General features: G+C 41.4%; 2 protein-coding genes across 3 annotated transcripts in view; both read left to right on the top strand.

Annotated features, from left to right (window-relative positions):
• spdef (SAM pointed domain containing ets transcription factor) overlaps positions 1–16,366 on the top strand; it is a 110,229-nt gene that overhangs the window by 64,603 nt on the left and 29,260 nt on the right. For both annotated transcript variants that reach the window (XM_073030312.1, XM_073030311.1), the window contains exon 3: positions 6,707–6,904. In XM_073030312.1, coding sequence (XP_072886413.1) covers positions 6,707–6,904 — 198 coding nt within the window. The remainder of the gene's footprint in view (positions 1–6,706; positions 6,905–16,366) is intronic.
• Positions 12,905–13,324, top strand: LOC140717101 (large ribosomal subunit protein eL42-like). The gene has a single exon (XM_073030313.1). The coding sequence runs from the start codon at positions 12,943–12,945 to the stop codon at positions 13,261–13,263; it is 321 nt and encodes a 106-aa protein (XP_072886414.1). The 5' UTR covers positions 12,905–12,942; the 3' UTR covers positions 13,264–13,324.

The following is a 16,366-nucleotide window of genomic DNA, read 5'->3' as shown; positions in this document are numbered from 1 at the left end:
TGTACAGAGAGCATGTCAGGACAAAACACAGCGGACATTGCACCAGGGTCTGACAGGTAACAAACAGTGTGCATGATTCACATCTGACACTATGCTATGGGAATTGTCACTCTTCCTTGAAAAACAAATGAGTTGGGGGTTAATAATCAGTTCTAGCTATGAAGCACAGCTTGAAGGAGGCACTTGGGCCTTATGTTTGCCTCCTATCTGAAGCAAAAGCGAATGGAGAGAAGCCACACCAGAGAACTGGGTCCATTTTCCATGTTGCTGTGTGGACAATTGGCCGATATATCTGATGCACCATCAATAACTCTTGGAGACAGGAAGTGAACGATAGGCTTTTATTAGCAGCAAAAGGGACCACGACATCTCGGAGACTGAGGGAGGAGCAGTGCCCCAATCACCTTTATACAGGGGTCTGTGGGAGGAGCCACAGGAGCAGTCAGCAGAGGGGCGTGTCCAGACAGGTATACATAGTTTACCACATTATCTTACTCCTTTCTCTTTTCCCATCGCTAGGCATTTTTCTCCTTCATGCCCTCATAAGATTTATTTTGCATATGCATCCACAGCCCTTGATCACAATGGCCTAATCCTTTAGAATCCATCCACTTGGCATATAGCATAAGTAACCCTGCAAGTGCTTTTATTGCCTTTGTGTCAGAATATCTGGGAAGATCAGAGCAAGACACATAAATAAAAGCATTCTGTGACAGAATTACGCATTGAAATCTGTTTCTCAATCCAAATTATGCTTAATTACCTTGACCTCAATCATCAGAATCTGACAGTTAGTCCATTATACTGTAAAATGACAGGCCATCAGCCCATTGCATCTGCTCCTTCATTTGATCTAGGTTGATTTATTTTCCCTCTCAACCCCATTCTCCTGCCGTTTCCCCATAACCTTTGACACCCTTACTAATCAAGTACCTATCAACCATTGCTTTAAACATACCCAATGCCTTGGCCTTCACAGCAAACTGTGGCAATGATTTCCACAAATTCAACACCTGGCTAAAGAAATCCCTCCTCATCTCTGTTCTAAAAGGACTTCTACCCTTAGATGGTGCCTTCTAATCTTAAACTCTTCCACTCTTGGAAACATCTTCTGCATGTCCACTCTCTCTAGGCTTTTCAAATTATTCCAATTTTTAAAAATTTATTTCTTTTTGTTAAATGTTGAAGATTCTACAGATCCATCATTCCTCTCTTCTACCTGCCAAGTTGGGGCAGGAATTAGAACGAAAAGTTCTCCAGATCTTCAAGGAACAAAGCTTTTGCCTTGGACTCATGTCCAAAGGAGCACTTCTCATTATCCAAGCATGAAAAATAAAAGTTTTCTAACAGTCTTCATTCTGGTTTCCAATGTGAGGTTTTAAGGTCATCTGCCTTACCAACATCTCACTAAGCAGAATTTCGAACACTTCTATTTGTTTCTTTGAATGTTCACCTTGCTTTTGTTCTTCATCTCTTCTCAAGGGATCACAATGAGTGAGAACAACCCTCCAATATGTCATATGCTGTTCATCCATCATGCTGAATGAGTACTGAGTAATAATTAACCGTGTAGTGTGTCATAGTCACATTTGCTCATAGTTGATACTGTGCACTCATAATCCAGCAAGAACCATTGGATAGCAATCAGCTGTTAAAAATACTTGGGCTTATGTATGCAACCAACCAATTTTAAACCATAGAAACCAATCATAAATTCCTCAAGCTCTGAACAAACAGAAGGAAAAATCTGTATGGCTCAATGTAGTCAACAAACTGCTTCTTGTTAGCATACTGGTCAGACAGCAAGAACCCAATTAATTTCTAAACTGTTAACTTGTTATCTTTTGATATATACCGGTAAATGAAACCATGGCATTGTTACTTATTAAATCTTTGTTAGAAAGACTTGCAGTTACATGGAACTTACAACGTCACTTTCAGAATGCCCCAAATCAAGATACAGTCAAATACTTCTCAAGTGTGGTCAAACTTTAACCACTACATCTATTATGCAAAGCAAACAGCCACAAACATTAATGTAAGAAAGATCAGATAATCTGCTTTTCAGAATGGTTAACTGAAAAATAAAAATTGGCTAAAACACTGGGGCCTTGTTCAAAAACAGTGAAATGGGATCTTTTAAGCGAATTAAAGGTTTGGCTGATATTTATACAAATGTCTCATGATCACCATTTTGCATATCTCTTTGTCTGTGAGCCAGCCTCTGCATTTAACTTCAATTTACTGCTTTCAGTTGACAATATCAAAAGCTGGTTCATTAGAACTGAATTAATATCTGCTATCTTCACATAGCTCTAGAATACTCCCTAACACCGTTACATAACTATTAGAAGAAATAGGCAAAGTGGAAAAGAGATGGGTAGTTCTGATATTAAAGGATGGGATTAAAGTGATATTTAGTTCAGAAAATCATGAAATAAAATTAGATTAAGTACCAATAAGGCAGAAGAAAACGCTGGAATAAGTTATATATAGGCTTCCAACTGTAATGGAAATATAAATCAGAAAATTACACGTGCATTGAACAAACTTAAGATAATGTTTTTATGTCATCAAGACACTTTTAGATGAAGCTAAGCTTTTTTCCCAAGTTGCTGAATGTCAGCCATAGTTCAGAGCAGCTACAGAAGTACATGGGAGCAGAGGAAAAATTCAAGACTGTAAGTCTATTTTTTCATTTCATTATTGTTACTGATCTATAATAAGAAACCAGCGGAAACTGGTAGGATTGTCTTTATCTAAACTCCATTTATCCAGGGCTCAGGTATAGGTGAGGAGTCACAGGTAATTTGAATATAAAGACAGATGGCAAGCAGTGATCCATTTCCTTTTGAGGTTTAGCAATACAGCCCAACCCTTAATAAAATGTTAATCTATCATTCAACAGGCTGGGGACACTGACTTGTTGAAGCAATAATTTCCAGGTGGGCATTTGACCAAAATACTGTTGAAAAGGGTTTGGCTGACATCCTGAGGCTAACTTTAAAGTGCTTGTAAAAATGATCAACATTTTCTTCAATTAGAGTGGTTGGAGAGTGACAGTGGTGGTAACAGGCATACAAGGAACTAAACACAATTACGTGAGAGGGACAGTGTTTATCTATCAGTGTGCAATTTCTGTTTCCTTTTAATGACAGTGAACTTCAGATGTGTTCATTGGATGTTCAACATTCAACTCTATTCAAGATTCAAGTTTGTTTATCAATTCTACATTGAAACATGTAGTGAAATGTATCGTTTGCATTAACAACCAACCCTGTCCGGCATGTGCAGGGAACAGCCCACAAGTGTCACCATGCATTCTGGCACGTGGCATTCCCACAGTGGGGCAATGTGAAGCAATGCAGGCGTTCTTGAGGATTGTGGCTTTTAACTGCAAGTCCAAATTTCTTTCCTTTTGACAATGAAGAAGGCATATGGCATGATCTTCATCGGACAGATAAGATTAGGCTAGGAGGAGTGTAGAGAAGGATGTTGGTAGGGCTGGAAGGATTTGTTTTTAAAGAGAGATTGGATACGCTGGGGCTGTTTTCCCTAAAGCAAATGAGGTTGAGGGGTGTTAGAGGTTTATAAAATCATGAGGGATGTAGATAAGTTCTCTTTCCTAGCAAAGAAGATTCTAAAACCAGAAGGAAAAGGGTTAAGGTAAGAGAAGAAAGATGTCAAGGGGATCTGAGGAGTAAATAAATTTTTCACATGGAAGATGGTGAGTAAATGGAATGAACTTCAAAGGAAGTGGCAGAGATGGTATGAATTATGTGTGGATGGGTTAACTGAAAGGTGCATTCTGTAGCCTACTGAGTTCCACAAGCATTTTCTGTGTATTTCTTTGAAGCTTTTGGTTCAGTTGGTAGTTAAAGGTGAACTTGAATGGCCTCATTAGGCCATTCCTGTATCTCAGCATGTGGTTCCTTAGGGCCTGGCTCCTGCCTGTGATTTTCTTCTGCGAATGTGTTTGGATCAGGACCACAACCCTGAAGAGTCTCCTCCTCTTCAACTGCTGTACCAAGACTTCTGATGTGACACCAATGGTGTGAAGAGCCATTACTGAATGTATCCCTGCTCGGATCCAGTCAGTGACCAAGTTTAGCCACTGCTACATAGTGTCAGTAACTTAAAGGCATGCTCCTCTATAATGTCAACTATGAAATCGTGCTGATTCTCAAGCCTCACTGAAATATTAGGTTCAGCTCTGGACTTTGAGGCAAGCTCAGAAATTGGCAGAGTAGCAGCTTTCCCGAGAGGGAGAGAGCAGAGTTTACCCAGTATTAGAAGGCTAATTTGTGGGGATTATTGGGAGAAATACTGGGAATTTATTTTGATGGTATCAGGTTACCAAAATAAGAGTTATTTCTTTTCTAATCTTTGAAGGATATAAGCAGCTGGCTTTTACTGGTGTCAGTCATTCACAGAGGCAATAAGTCAGTAAACACTTGCTGAAATCATTATATTGAATAGTGTTAACATTCGTGTTAGTTATCATCATTATCTGTATTTGAGGAATTACCATATGATCTCATGATCAATAGTTTATTGTGATTCTATCACTTTTTCTTGAATGTTTTTCCAGAAACACAAAGACCACCTTCTTCCTCCATCCCCAGCCCATCCTGTTGAGCACTGGGTGGGCATCTTGCTTTTAAAACAAGTAATATCCCAGCCACCACTTACTGAGAACCCTAAACACTGAGAAAGTGGGAAGATAGTCTTTCCACGTACTTAATAGGTAGGAGAAAAAGTGAGCTGGCATTTGCTGGCAAATTAGCATATCTGGTGTTATGATATTGTACACTATGATAGCAAGCCAATGGTGTTATGATATTGTACACTATGGTAGCATAATCACCTTACCCATAATCCTCCTAGCATTAAAATATACACACTTCAAACTATACAACCCATCATATCTATTATTTTAATTTTGGCTTTCAATACTTTCCCTGACATCTACCTTCCAGTCCAATTCTTCTCTTGCTGAAGCGCTGTTCCAGCTCCCAGCTCCCTACAAATTTAGTTTAAACCCACCCGTGTCACATTACAAAACCTCCTGACCAGGATATTGATTCCCCTCCAGTTCAGGTGCAACACCTCCCTCTTGTACAGGTCACACATTCTCCAGAAAAGGTTCCAGTGACTGAAGAACTTGAAACCCTGTCCCCTGCATCATCTCCATAGCCACTCATTCATTTTTGCTATCACTCCATTCCTACCTGCCGTAGCACTAGCCCGTGGCACAGGGAGTAATCTGGAGATTACTACCTTTGAGGTCCTTCCCTTCAGCCTCTTCCCTAACTCTATATGCTCACTATGTAGGACCTCTTCTTCTTTGTTGCTTAAGTCATTGGTGCCAATATGTACCATGACCTCTGGCTGTTCACCCTCCCCCTTGAGAATTCCTGCAGCCACTCCGATACATCCTGGACCCTAGCACCCTGGAGGGATCAATTCCTTTTGTGGCCACAGAATCTCCTGCCTGTCCCTCTAACCATTGAGTCCCCTATCACACCTCACTGCCTGACTTTACCCTTCCCTGCTGAGCCTCAGAGCTGGCCCCAGTGTCACCAGCCTGGCCACTGCTGTTGTGCCCCGGTGGGCCATCGTGCCCCACCCCCACCTCCCGCAGCAATATTCAAAGAGGTGTACTTGTTGCTGATGGAAATGGTCTCAGGGGAACCCTGCATTAACTTCCTAAACCCTTTAGTTCTCCTGGTGAAGACTTATCTTCTCATTCCAAAGACACTTCAGTACTGCAGTGGAATGGCTGCTGAAATTGTTGCATTTAAGATTCTGGACTAATTACTAACCCTTCAGGGAGAGGACTGCTAACTAACACAGCTAGAAGTGACATGTGTTTGTGGTAACACATAAATTTTTCAAATTTAGGAAAATTATCTGTATTTGAGGAATTACCATATGATCTCATGATCGATAGTTTATTGTGATTCTATCACTTTTTCTTGAATGTTTTTCCAGAAACACGAAGACCACCTTCTTCCTCCGTCCCCAGCCCATCCTGTTGAGCACTGGGTGGGCATCTTATATATAATCATATAAAACTTACAGCACGGAAACAGGCCATCTCGGCCCTCCTAGTCCGTGCCGAACGCTTACTCTCTTGCTTTTAAAACAAGTAATATTCCAGCTACCACTTACTGAGAACCCTAAACACTGAGAAAGTGGGAAGATAGTCTTTCCACGTACTTAATAGGTAGGAGAAAAAGTGAGCTGGCATTTGCTGGCAAATTAGCAAATCTGGTGTTATGATATTGTACACTATGATAGCAAGTCAATGGTGTTATGATATTGTACACTATGATAGCAAGTCAATGGTATTATGATATTGTACAATATGATCCATACTATCACCTCCTTACTTTGTTTTATTTAATTAGAGATACAGAATGAATCAGACCCTTCCCACCCACTAAGCCTACTCTAACCACAGGACAATTTACAATTAACCTACTTACGCCTTTGTACAGTAGGAGGAAACCGTTAATCTTTTTAATTGTTTCAGTGAATATGTAATACAAGAAACAAACTTCAATCACATATTTTATGTAAATATAATGTACCCTTTAGATTTAGAGAATTATGTACACACTCTGGGCACTCATCTTATCTTGCCATTACCTTGGATTGATTTAGTTTTAGCAATTAATTGCATTGATTTGCTTGTTTTCAGACCCAATGGAGTGGAGTGTAGGAAATGTCCAGAAATGGATTTTATGGACTGAGCATCAGTACCGACTGCCACAGATTGGAAAATCCTTCCAAGATCTCAGTGGGAAGGAACTTTGCTCCATGTCAGAAGAGGAGTTCAGGCAGAGATCTCCGATGTGCGGTGATATTTTATATGCACACCTAGACATCTGGAAATCCGGTACGTACCCATGTTAACTGAAAAGTAGGTTTTGGCAAGCACCTACCCCACCTGCCAATCAAATTTGTTATAATGAGATGATGCTGCTTCCTTGAGTCAATAAGTTGAAAAATCTTGTAAAAGGGCCTTCGGAAACACTGACAATCATATGATCGAGTTTTTTTTACTCTAATTGTCCCAATTTTATTTTGAACTAAATGGAGCTCAGTTACCTCCCAGAATTCAATTTACTGAAACAAGAAGGAAGATAATTCATGGCGTGTATACAAGGAGCTTTTCTGGGTCAATTAGATGAGGAACCTACCGGGAAAAATTTTAGATCTTGTTTTATTCAACGAGAAAGACTTGAAAGATGATTTTGCTGTAAAGAACCTGTTGGGCAACAATAACCATAATATGTTCAACAGTTTGATGCTGTGTTCAACAGTGATATTGATCAATCCAAAAGTAGTGTCTTAAATCCAAACAAATAAGACTATGAAGTCACTGTAGTTGATTTGGAGAACTAATTGAAAGGTAACAATTTAAAGAAATAATGCAAAAGAAATATGTTTCTAAGGCAAAAAAAATTATCCGATAGGAAAATTGTTTCAACTATGGCTGCTAAGGGAAATTAAAGATGGTATTATGCCAAAGGAAGTGCTTTTTTTAAGGATACTAGAAATAGTAGAAGTCCAAGGATTGGAAGTAGTTTAGAACTCAGCAAAGAAGAATCAAACTATTGACAAAGCAAAGCATGTTAGAATGTATAAGTACTGACAAGTGTTGAGAAACTCAGCATTTTGGGTATTGAACCATAACCCTAGGTCCATACTGTGCATTGTGACTATGTATTCTAACAGTCGTATTAAAGTTGGTATCAGATTGTAAAGAATTAAAAATAGATGGTAGCATATTTCATAGATAGAGAAAAAAGAAAAATAAGTGAGACCAAATCTGGATTCTTTCAAACTGAGACAAGAGATTTTCTAAAAGGAAATGAGAAATTGGCTGAGAAATATCTTTTGTCTCTGGAAGAAGAATATGCAAAATCTAAGGAGGTTGGAAAGTTACTCATCTAAGGAATTCAGAAAAAAGTTCCAGAGAAGTTGGTGAAAGCTGATAAGTTTGACACACCTGTTGAATTGCACCCCAGAATTCCAGAGTTTTGGATGTTCCGATTATCATCTCAGAGAGTTCATTTCTATTCTGGAACTATTTCTGGAATCTTTCATGAGTTTGTGGAATAAAAAGTGTGACCTACCCCAATACCCCGCCCCCACCTCACTAAAGAAAGGAGAAGGAGAGCCGACAGGGAATTTCTGTTAGTATAATGTAGGGGGTAGGGAAAATGCTGAAATCTGTAACAGATTTTGCTCTAAACCAAGCACGAGGAAATCTGCAGATGCTGGAAATTCAAACAACACACACAAAATGCTGGTGCAACACAGCAGGCCAGGCAGCATCTATAAGGAGAAGCACTGTCGACGTTTCGGGCCAAGACCCTTCATCAGGACTAACTGAAAGGAGAGATACTAAGAAATTTGAAAGTAGTGGGGGGAGGGGGAAATGCAAAATGATAGGAGAAGACCGGAGGGGGTGGGATGAAGCTAAGAGCTGGAAAGGTGATTGGCGAAAGTGATACAGAGCTGGAGAAGGGAAAGGATCATGGGATGGGAGGCCTCGGGAGAAAGAAAGAGGGAGGGGGGGAGCACCAGAGGGAGATGGAGAACAGGCAGAGTGATGGGCAGAGAGAGAGAGAAAAAAAACCAAACAACTAAATATGTCAGGGATGGGGTAAGAAGGGGAGGAGGGGCATTAACGGAAGTTAGAGAAGTCAATGTTCATGCCATCAGGTTGGAGGCTACCCAGCCGGTATATAAGGTGTTGTTCCTCCAACCTGAGTGTGGCTTCATCTTGACAGTAGAGGAGGCCATGTATAGACATATCAGAATGGGAATGGGACGTGGAATTAAAATGTGTGGCCACTGGGAGATCCTGCTTTCTCTGGCGGACAGAGTATAGGTGTTCAGTGAAACGGTCTCCCAGTCTGCGTTGGGTCTCACCAATATATAAAAGGCCACACCGGGAGCACCGGACGCAGTATACCACACCAGCCAACTCACAGGTGAAGTGTCACCTCACCTGGAAGGACTGTCTGGGGCCCTGAATGGTGGTGAGGGAGGAAGTGTAAGGGCAGGTGTAGCACTTGTTCCGCTTACAAGGATAAGTGCCAGGAGGGAGATCGGTGGGAAGGGATGGGGGGGGACGAGTGGACAAGGGAGTCGCATAGGGAGCGATCCCTACGAAAAGCAGAAAGTGGGGGGAGGGAAAGATGTGCTTGGTAGTGGAACGCATCGCTCCCATTTCCCGCAATCTGCCCTCACCCCATCTGCCTGCCACCTCACTCGGGATAGGGTTCCCCTTGTCCTCACCTACCACCCCACCAGCCTCCAGGTCCAATGTATAATTCTCCGTAACTTCCGCCACCTCCAATGGGATCCCACTAGCAAGCACATCTTTCCCTCCCCCCTCTTTCTGCATGTGGAGACTCAGTTACCTAGCTCATTTGAAACAGAGACTGATAGACTTATAGATCTGAAGGACATCAAGGGATGTGATTTTGTAAATGACACTGAGATCAGCTACAAGTTTGATAATCAGCAGAGCAGGTTTGTAGAGTTGGCTGGTCAATTCTTGGTCCTATTTCTTATATTCTTTTGTAGTTACAAAGAGAGATGGGCAAACTAACCAATTAACATTCATAACAAAGAAAGGTCAGATTTGAGAAGTGACAAGGACTACCAAGAACACCAATCAGAATTAGGTTTAATATAATGGGCATATGTTATAAAGATTGTTGTTTTGTGGTAGCAGTACAATGCAATACATAATAAGAAAAAGTATAAATTACAATAAGAAATATATATATATGTATATTTAACTTACTTAAGTAGTGCAAGAAGAGAGTAAAAACATGTGGTAGTGTTCATGGGTCGGTTCATTGTCGGTTCAGAAGTCTGATGGTGGAGGGGAAGAAACTGTTTCTAAAACTTCATCTGTGTGTCTTCAGGCTCCTGTACCTCCTCCTTGATGGTAGCATGTTAAAAGGTGACCTTTTAAATGCTCAGTTTTAACCCAAATTAAGTGCTCCTTTTGTAAAGGAGAAAGCAAACTGCTGGAGGAACTCAGCATTTGTGGAGAAAATGGGATTGGTAGCCTTTTGAGTTGAGACCCTGCATCAGGTCTGAGAATGTAAAGAGGAGATGGTCAGTATTGGTGAGAGCAAGGCAGGAGCTGGCAAGCAATAAGTGGATCCAATAAGCAATAAACTAACGGAGATGGGAGTAGACTCTCACATGGTGGATTGGATAGTGGACTACTTGACAGATAGACCTCAGTATGTGCGGTTGGGAGACTGTAGGTCTGACACGGTGGTCAGCAGCACAGGAGCGCTGCAGGGAACCGTACTCTCTCCGGTCCTGTTCACCCTGTACACATCAGACTTCCAATATAACTCGGAGTCCTGCCATGTGCAGAAGTTCGCTGATGACACGGCCATAGTGGGGTGTGTCAGGAATGGACAGGAGGAGGAGTATAGGAAACTGATACAGGACTTTGTGATATGGTGCAACTCAAACTACCTGCGTCTCAATATCACCAAGACCAAGGAGATGGTGGTGGACTTTAGGAGATCTAGGCCTCATATGGAGCCAGTGATCATTAATGGAGAATGTGTGGAGCAGGTTAAGACCTACAAGTATCTGGGAGTACAGTTAGACGAGAAGCTAGACTGGACTGCCAACACAGATGCCTTGTGCAGGAAGGCACAGAGTCGACTGTACTTCCTAAGAAGGTTGGCGTCATTCAATGTCTGTAGTGAGATGCTGAAGATGTTCTATAGATCAGTTGTGGAGAGCGCCCTCTTCTTTGTGGTGGCGTGTTGGGGAGGAAGCATTAAGAAGAGGGACGCCTCACGTCTTAATAAGCTGGTAAGGAAGGCGGGCTCTGTCGTGGGCAAAGTACTGGAGGGTTTAACATCGGTAGCTGAGCGAAGGGCGCTGAGTAGGCTACAGTCAATTATGGATAACTCTGAACATCCTCTACATAGCACCATCCAGAGACAGAGAAGCAGTTTCAGCGACAGGTTACTATCGATGCAATGCTCCTCAGACAGGATGAAGAGGTCAATACTCCCCAATGCCATTAGGCTTTACAATTCTACCGCCAGGACTTAAGAACTTTTTAAAAGCTATTATTAATGCTTTTTGAGATAGTGATTTAGATGCATATCATATTTTTTACTGAGTTAAGTATTGTATGTAATTAGTTTTGCTACAACAAGTGTATGGGACATTGGAAAAAAGTTGAATTTCCCCATGGGGATGAATAAAGTATCTATCTATCTATCTATCCAGGTGAAGACAGGCTCGTGTACAGATGGAGGCAGATGGGGTAGGAAGGGATAGAGATAGACATCTCCCATCTTTATGCATTTTAGCTGTCATTTCCCAGCAGCCTCTTATCACCCTCCTCCTAACTCTTTCTGTGATACTTCCATTTTCACAAACTTGTTCAATGACCAGCTGAAATACTTGTCCCTACTTGCTAACCCAAATACTTTGTTCTAACTCAACTTATTCCTGTGAGAAAACCTTAACTTGTTCTTAACTATTGCAAGTTCTAATACTGGTAAAGGGTTCAATGAGATGAATCTTGGATAGTGAGCTGAATTATACTGGTTCCCACACATTTGTGCTGAATAGTATGAATTATGTTTTTTTTAATTTCATCAAAACATAATACATTCTGGTAGAAAATGGCATGGAATAATTTAAAGTGCTGAATGTAATGGGGTATGGCTCACAGGGCTGGCATTACTCAGAGAGTCGAATTGACCACTCCATTGTTTTATAAATCAAGCTACAACAGTGAGAACTGATGGCGCGAGATGACCTCACATTCAGTGAAGAAGCTGGCGCTGGAACCAACAGACTGTGTAGTTGATCACCTTCTATACCTCGTCAGAAGTTGAAGGAGTGTAAGCAACTTTACACTAAGAGTAACTGCAAATAGAGTCCTATCTATGAATTCTGTTTAGACCATAAGACATAGGAGCAGAATTAGGACATTTGGCCCATCGATTCAATCATGGCTGATCCTTTTCCCCCTCCTCAGCCCCACTCCCTGCCCTTCTCCCCGTAACCTTTGATGCTGTGGCCAATCAAGAACCTGTCAAACTCCGCCTTAAGTACACCCAAAATCCTGGCCTCCACAGCTGCCTGTGGTAGCAAATTCCACAAATTCACCACCCTCTGGTTAACGAAAGTTCTCCACATGTCTGTTTTAAATGGATACCCTTCTATCCTGAGGCAGTGCCCACTTGTCCTAGACTCCCCCACCATGGGAAACATCCTTTCCACATCTACTCTGTCTAGGGCCTAGACTCTAGGCCTTTCAACATTCAAAAGGTTTCAATGAGATCCCCTCCATTCTTCTAAATTCCAGTGAATACAAGCCCAGAGACATCAAACGATCCTCATACGATAACCCTTTCATTCCCAGAATCATCCTTGTGAACCTCCTCTGAACTCTCTCCAATGCCATTGCACCTTTTCTTAGATAAGAAGCATAAAACTGTTCACAATACTCAAGGTGAGACCTCACCTTTATTCCATAAAGCATCAGTATCACATCCCTGCTCTTGTATTCAAGAACTTTTGAAATGGATGCTAACATTGCATTTGCCTTGCTCACTGCCGACTCAACCTGCAAGTTAACCTTCACATCTCAGATTTTTGGATTTTCTCCTAATTTAGAAATTAGTCTGCACATTTATTTCTTCTACCAAAGTGCATGACCATGCAATTTCCAACATTGTATTTCATTTGCCACTTCCTTGCCCATTCTCCTAATCTATCTAAGTTGTTCTACAGCCTCTCTATTTCCTCAGAACTACCTGCCCCTTCACCAATCTTCATATCATCTGCAAAACTTGACAACAAAGCCATCTATGCCCTTTCCTCCTCTTGCCGGGTGCAGAGCAGCAGTGGGAGAAGATGGTTAACGTGCCGAAGACCTGCAGGACATACTGCAAGAAATGTCGTAAGCACCAGCCCCATAAGGTGACCCAGTACAAGAAGGGAAAGGATTCCTTATATGCACAGGGTAAGAGGCGTTATGACAGAAAGCAGAGTGGTTATGGTGGACAGACAAAACCTATTTTTCGTAAAAAGGCCAAGACCACAAAGAAGATTGTGCTGAGACTGGAGTGTGTGGACCCCGGCTGTCGCTCCAAGAAAATGCTGGCCATCAAGAGATGCAAGCACTTTGAGCTTGGAGGAGACAAGAAGAGAAAGGGCCAAGTCATCCAGTTCTAAGCTACATAGGTTTTTGGAGTTCACTTCACAATAAAAGTTATCACATTTAAAAAAAAACAAAGCCATCTATTCCATCATCTAAATCATTGATATACAGCATAAAAAGACATGGTCCCAACACTGACCCTTGCGGAACACCACCAAGTCATTGGCAGTCAACCAGTAAAGAACTCTTTTATTCCCACTCACTGCCTCCTAACAATCAGCCAATGCTCTAACCATACCAGTAACTATCCTGTAATACAATAGTTTTTTAACTTGGTAAGCAGCCTCATGTGTGGCTCCTTGTTAAAGGCCTTCTGAAATTCTAAATATACAACATCCATTGCATCTCCTTTATCTATCATACTTGTAATCTTCTCAAAGAATTCCAACAGGTTCATCAGGCAAGATTTTCCCTCAAAGAAACCACACTGCCTTTGTCTTATCTTGTCCGGTGTCACCAAGTACTCCATAACATCATCCTTAACAATTGTCTCCAACATTTTCTCAAACACTGTGGTTAGGCTAACTGGTCTATAACTTCTTTTCTGCTGTCTCCCTCCTTTCTTAAAGAGTGGAATGACACTTGCAATTTTCCAGTGCTCCGGAACCATAATAGAATCCAGTGATTCTTGAAAGACCATTACTAATGTCTTCACAATCTCTACTGCTACCTCTTTCAGAACCCCAGTGTGCAGTTCATCTGGTCTGGGTGACTTATGTACCTTTAGGTCTTTCAGCTTTTTGAGCACCTTCTCTCTTGTAATAGTAACTGCATTCACTTCTCTTCCCTCACATGCTTTAACACCTGGCACACTATTAGTGTCTTTCACAGTGAAGACTGATGCAAAATACTCATTCAGTTCATCTGCCATCTCCTTGTACCCCATTATTATTTCTCCGGCCTGATTTTCTAGTGGCCCTATATCGACTCTCATCTCTCTTTTATTTTTAACAGACTTGAAAAAGCTTGTTCTGCCACCTTGATTCTGTTGCTAGCTTACTTTCATATTTTATCTTTTTCCTCATCATGATTCTTTTAGTTGCTTTCTGTAGGTTTTTAAAAGCTTCCCAACCCTCTATTTTACTGCTAATTTTTGCTTTGCTGTATGCCTTCCTTTTGCTTTTACGTTAGCATTGACTTCCCTTGTCAGCCACAGTTGTACTGTTTTGCCATTTGAGTATTTCCTTCCTTTTAGAATACATTTATCCTGCACCTTCCCCATTTTTCCAGAAACGCACACCATTGCTGCTCTGCTGTCATCCCTGCCAGCTTCTCCTTCCAATTTACTTTGGCCAACTCCTCTCTCACACCATTGTAATTTCCTTTACTCCACTGAAATACTGCTATTTCAGACTTCACTTTCTCCCTATCAAATTTCAAGTTGAACTCAATCATATTGTGATCACTCATTCTCCTAAGGGTTCATAGAAACATGGGAACATAGAAAACCTACAGCTCAATACAGGCCCTTCAGCCCACAAGGTTGTGCTGAACATGCCCCTACCGTAGAAATTACTAGCCTTACCTATAGCCCTCTATTTTACTAAGCTCCATGTACCTTAGTAAAAGTCTCTTAAAAGACCCTATCGTATCTGCCTCCACCACTGTCGCTGGCAGCCCATTCCATGAACTCACCACTCTCTGAGTAAAAAACTTACCCCTGACATCTCCTCTGTATCTACTCCCCAGCACCTTAAACCTGTGTCCTCTTGTGGCAACCATTTCAGCCCTGGGAAAAAGCCTCTGACTATCCACACGATCAATGCCTCTCATCATCTTGTACACCTCTATCAGGTCACCTCTCATCCTCCATCGTTCCAAAGAGAAAAGACTGAGTTCACTCAACCTATTCTCATAAGGCATGCTCCCCAATCCAGGCAACATCCTTGTAAATCTCCTCTGCACCCTTTCTATGGCTTCTACATCCTTCCTGTAGTGAGGCGACCAGAACTGAACACAGTACTGAGCACGGTTCTTTTACCTTAAGCTCCCTAATCAGCTCCAGTTCATTACATAACACCCAATCCAGTATAGCTGATCCCCTAGTAGGCTCAACGACAAACTGCTCTAAAAGGCCATTTCATAGGCATTCAACAAGTTCACTGTTTTGAGATCTATTACCAACCTGATTTTCCCAATCCACCTGCATGTTAAAATCACCCATGACTATCATAACTTTGCTATTTTGATGTATCTTTTCTATTTCCCACTGTAATTTGTTGTCCATATCCCAGCTACATTTTGGAGGCCTGGATAGAACTGTCATCAGGGTAATTTGTGAATCCTATCTCCTATCCTATGTCACATCTTTCTAATGATTTGATGCCATTCATGCCAGATCCATGCCACCCCCTGTGCCTACCTTCCTATACTTCCGATACAATGTGTAACCTTGGACATTCAGCTCCCAACTACAACCATCCTTCAGCCATGATTTTGTGATGGCCACCATGTAATAACTGGCAATCAATATCATTGACCTTATCTCTTATACTCCGTGCACTCAGCTACCTTTCTTGATTCTGCATCCCTAATGCACCTTGCTGGCTGCAAATTTGTCTGATCATCCACCTGCCCTTCCTGACTGCACACCATCTTTTTTTTACCATCCGTCCTTTGCTGAGTCCCTTCACTCTGGTTCCCATCCTCCTTTATAGACCCTTACGTTGCTGAAAGATTGGTGGTAGTTATGTCTTATACAGATAATAACTTTTATATTCACATTGCACTTTGAAATTTATAAGGAGCATGAGAGGATGTGCTCTAGCAAAGTGAGAAAGATTGTAAATGTATTATGAGCAATTGTGTACCCAGGAAGATCAAGTGCCTTTACATTAGGCATTAGGAGTACCTTTACACCAAGAAGTGTGATTGATTATACACCATACATAGTCAAGAATTTTCAAATACTCCTGAAGGAAGATGATGGCAGCGAATGGACTATGGACTTTTTCTTCAGTATTATAGTTTTGTATATTTTCTGTTTCTTGCCTGATCTTTCTTTTTTTTTGTGTAGGGAAAGGTGAATTAGGGGGTCGATGTTCCTGTTCCATTTCTGTTGTTTTTTGATGTGGGGCAAGGGGATTTGGGGGTTGGTGTTTGTGTCGCTGTTCTTTT

The sequence above is a fragment of the Hemitrygon akajei genome, chromosome 27 (genome assembly GCF_048418815.1).
Source record: "Hemitrygon akajei chromosome 27, sHemAka1.3, whole genome shotgun sequence".
In the NCBI taxonomy this organism is placed as follows: domain Eukaryota; kingdom Metazoa; phylum Chordata; class Chondrichthyes; order Myliobatiformes; family Dasyatidae; genus Hemitrygon; species Hemitrygon akajei.
Note: the sequence above shows the minus strand (reverse complement) of the source record. Positions and strands in the feature narration are given on the sequence as shown.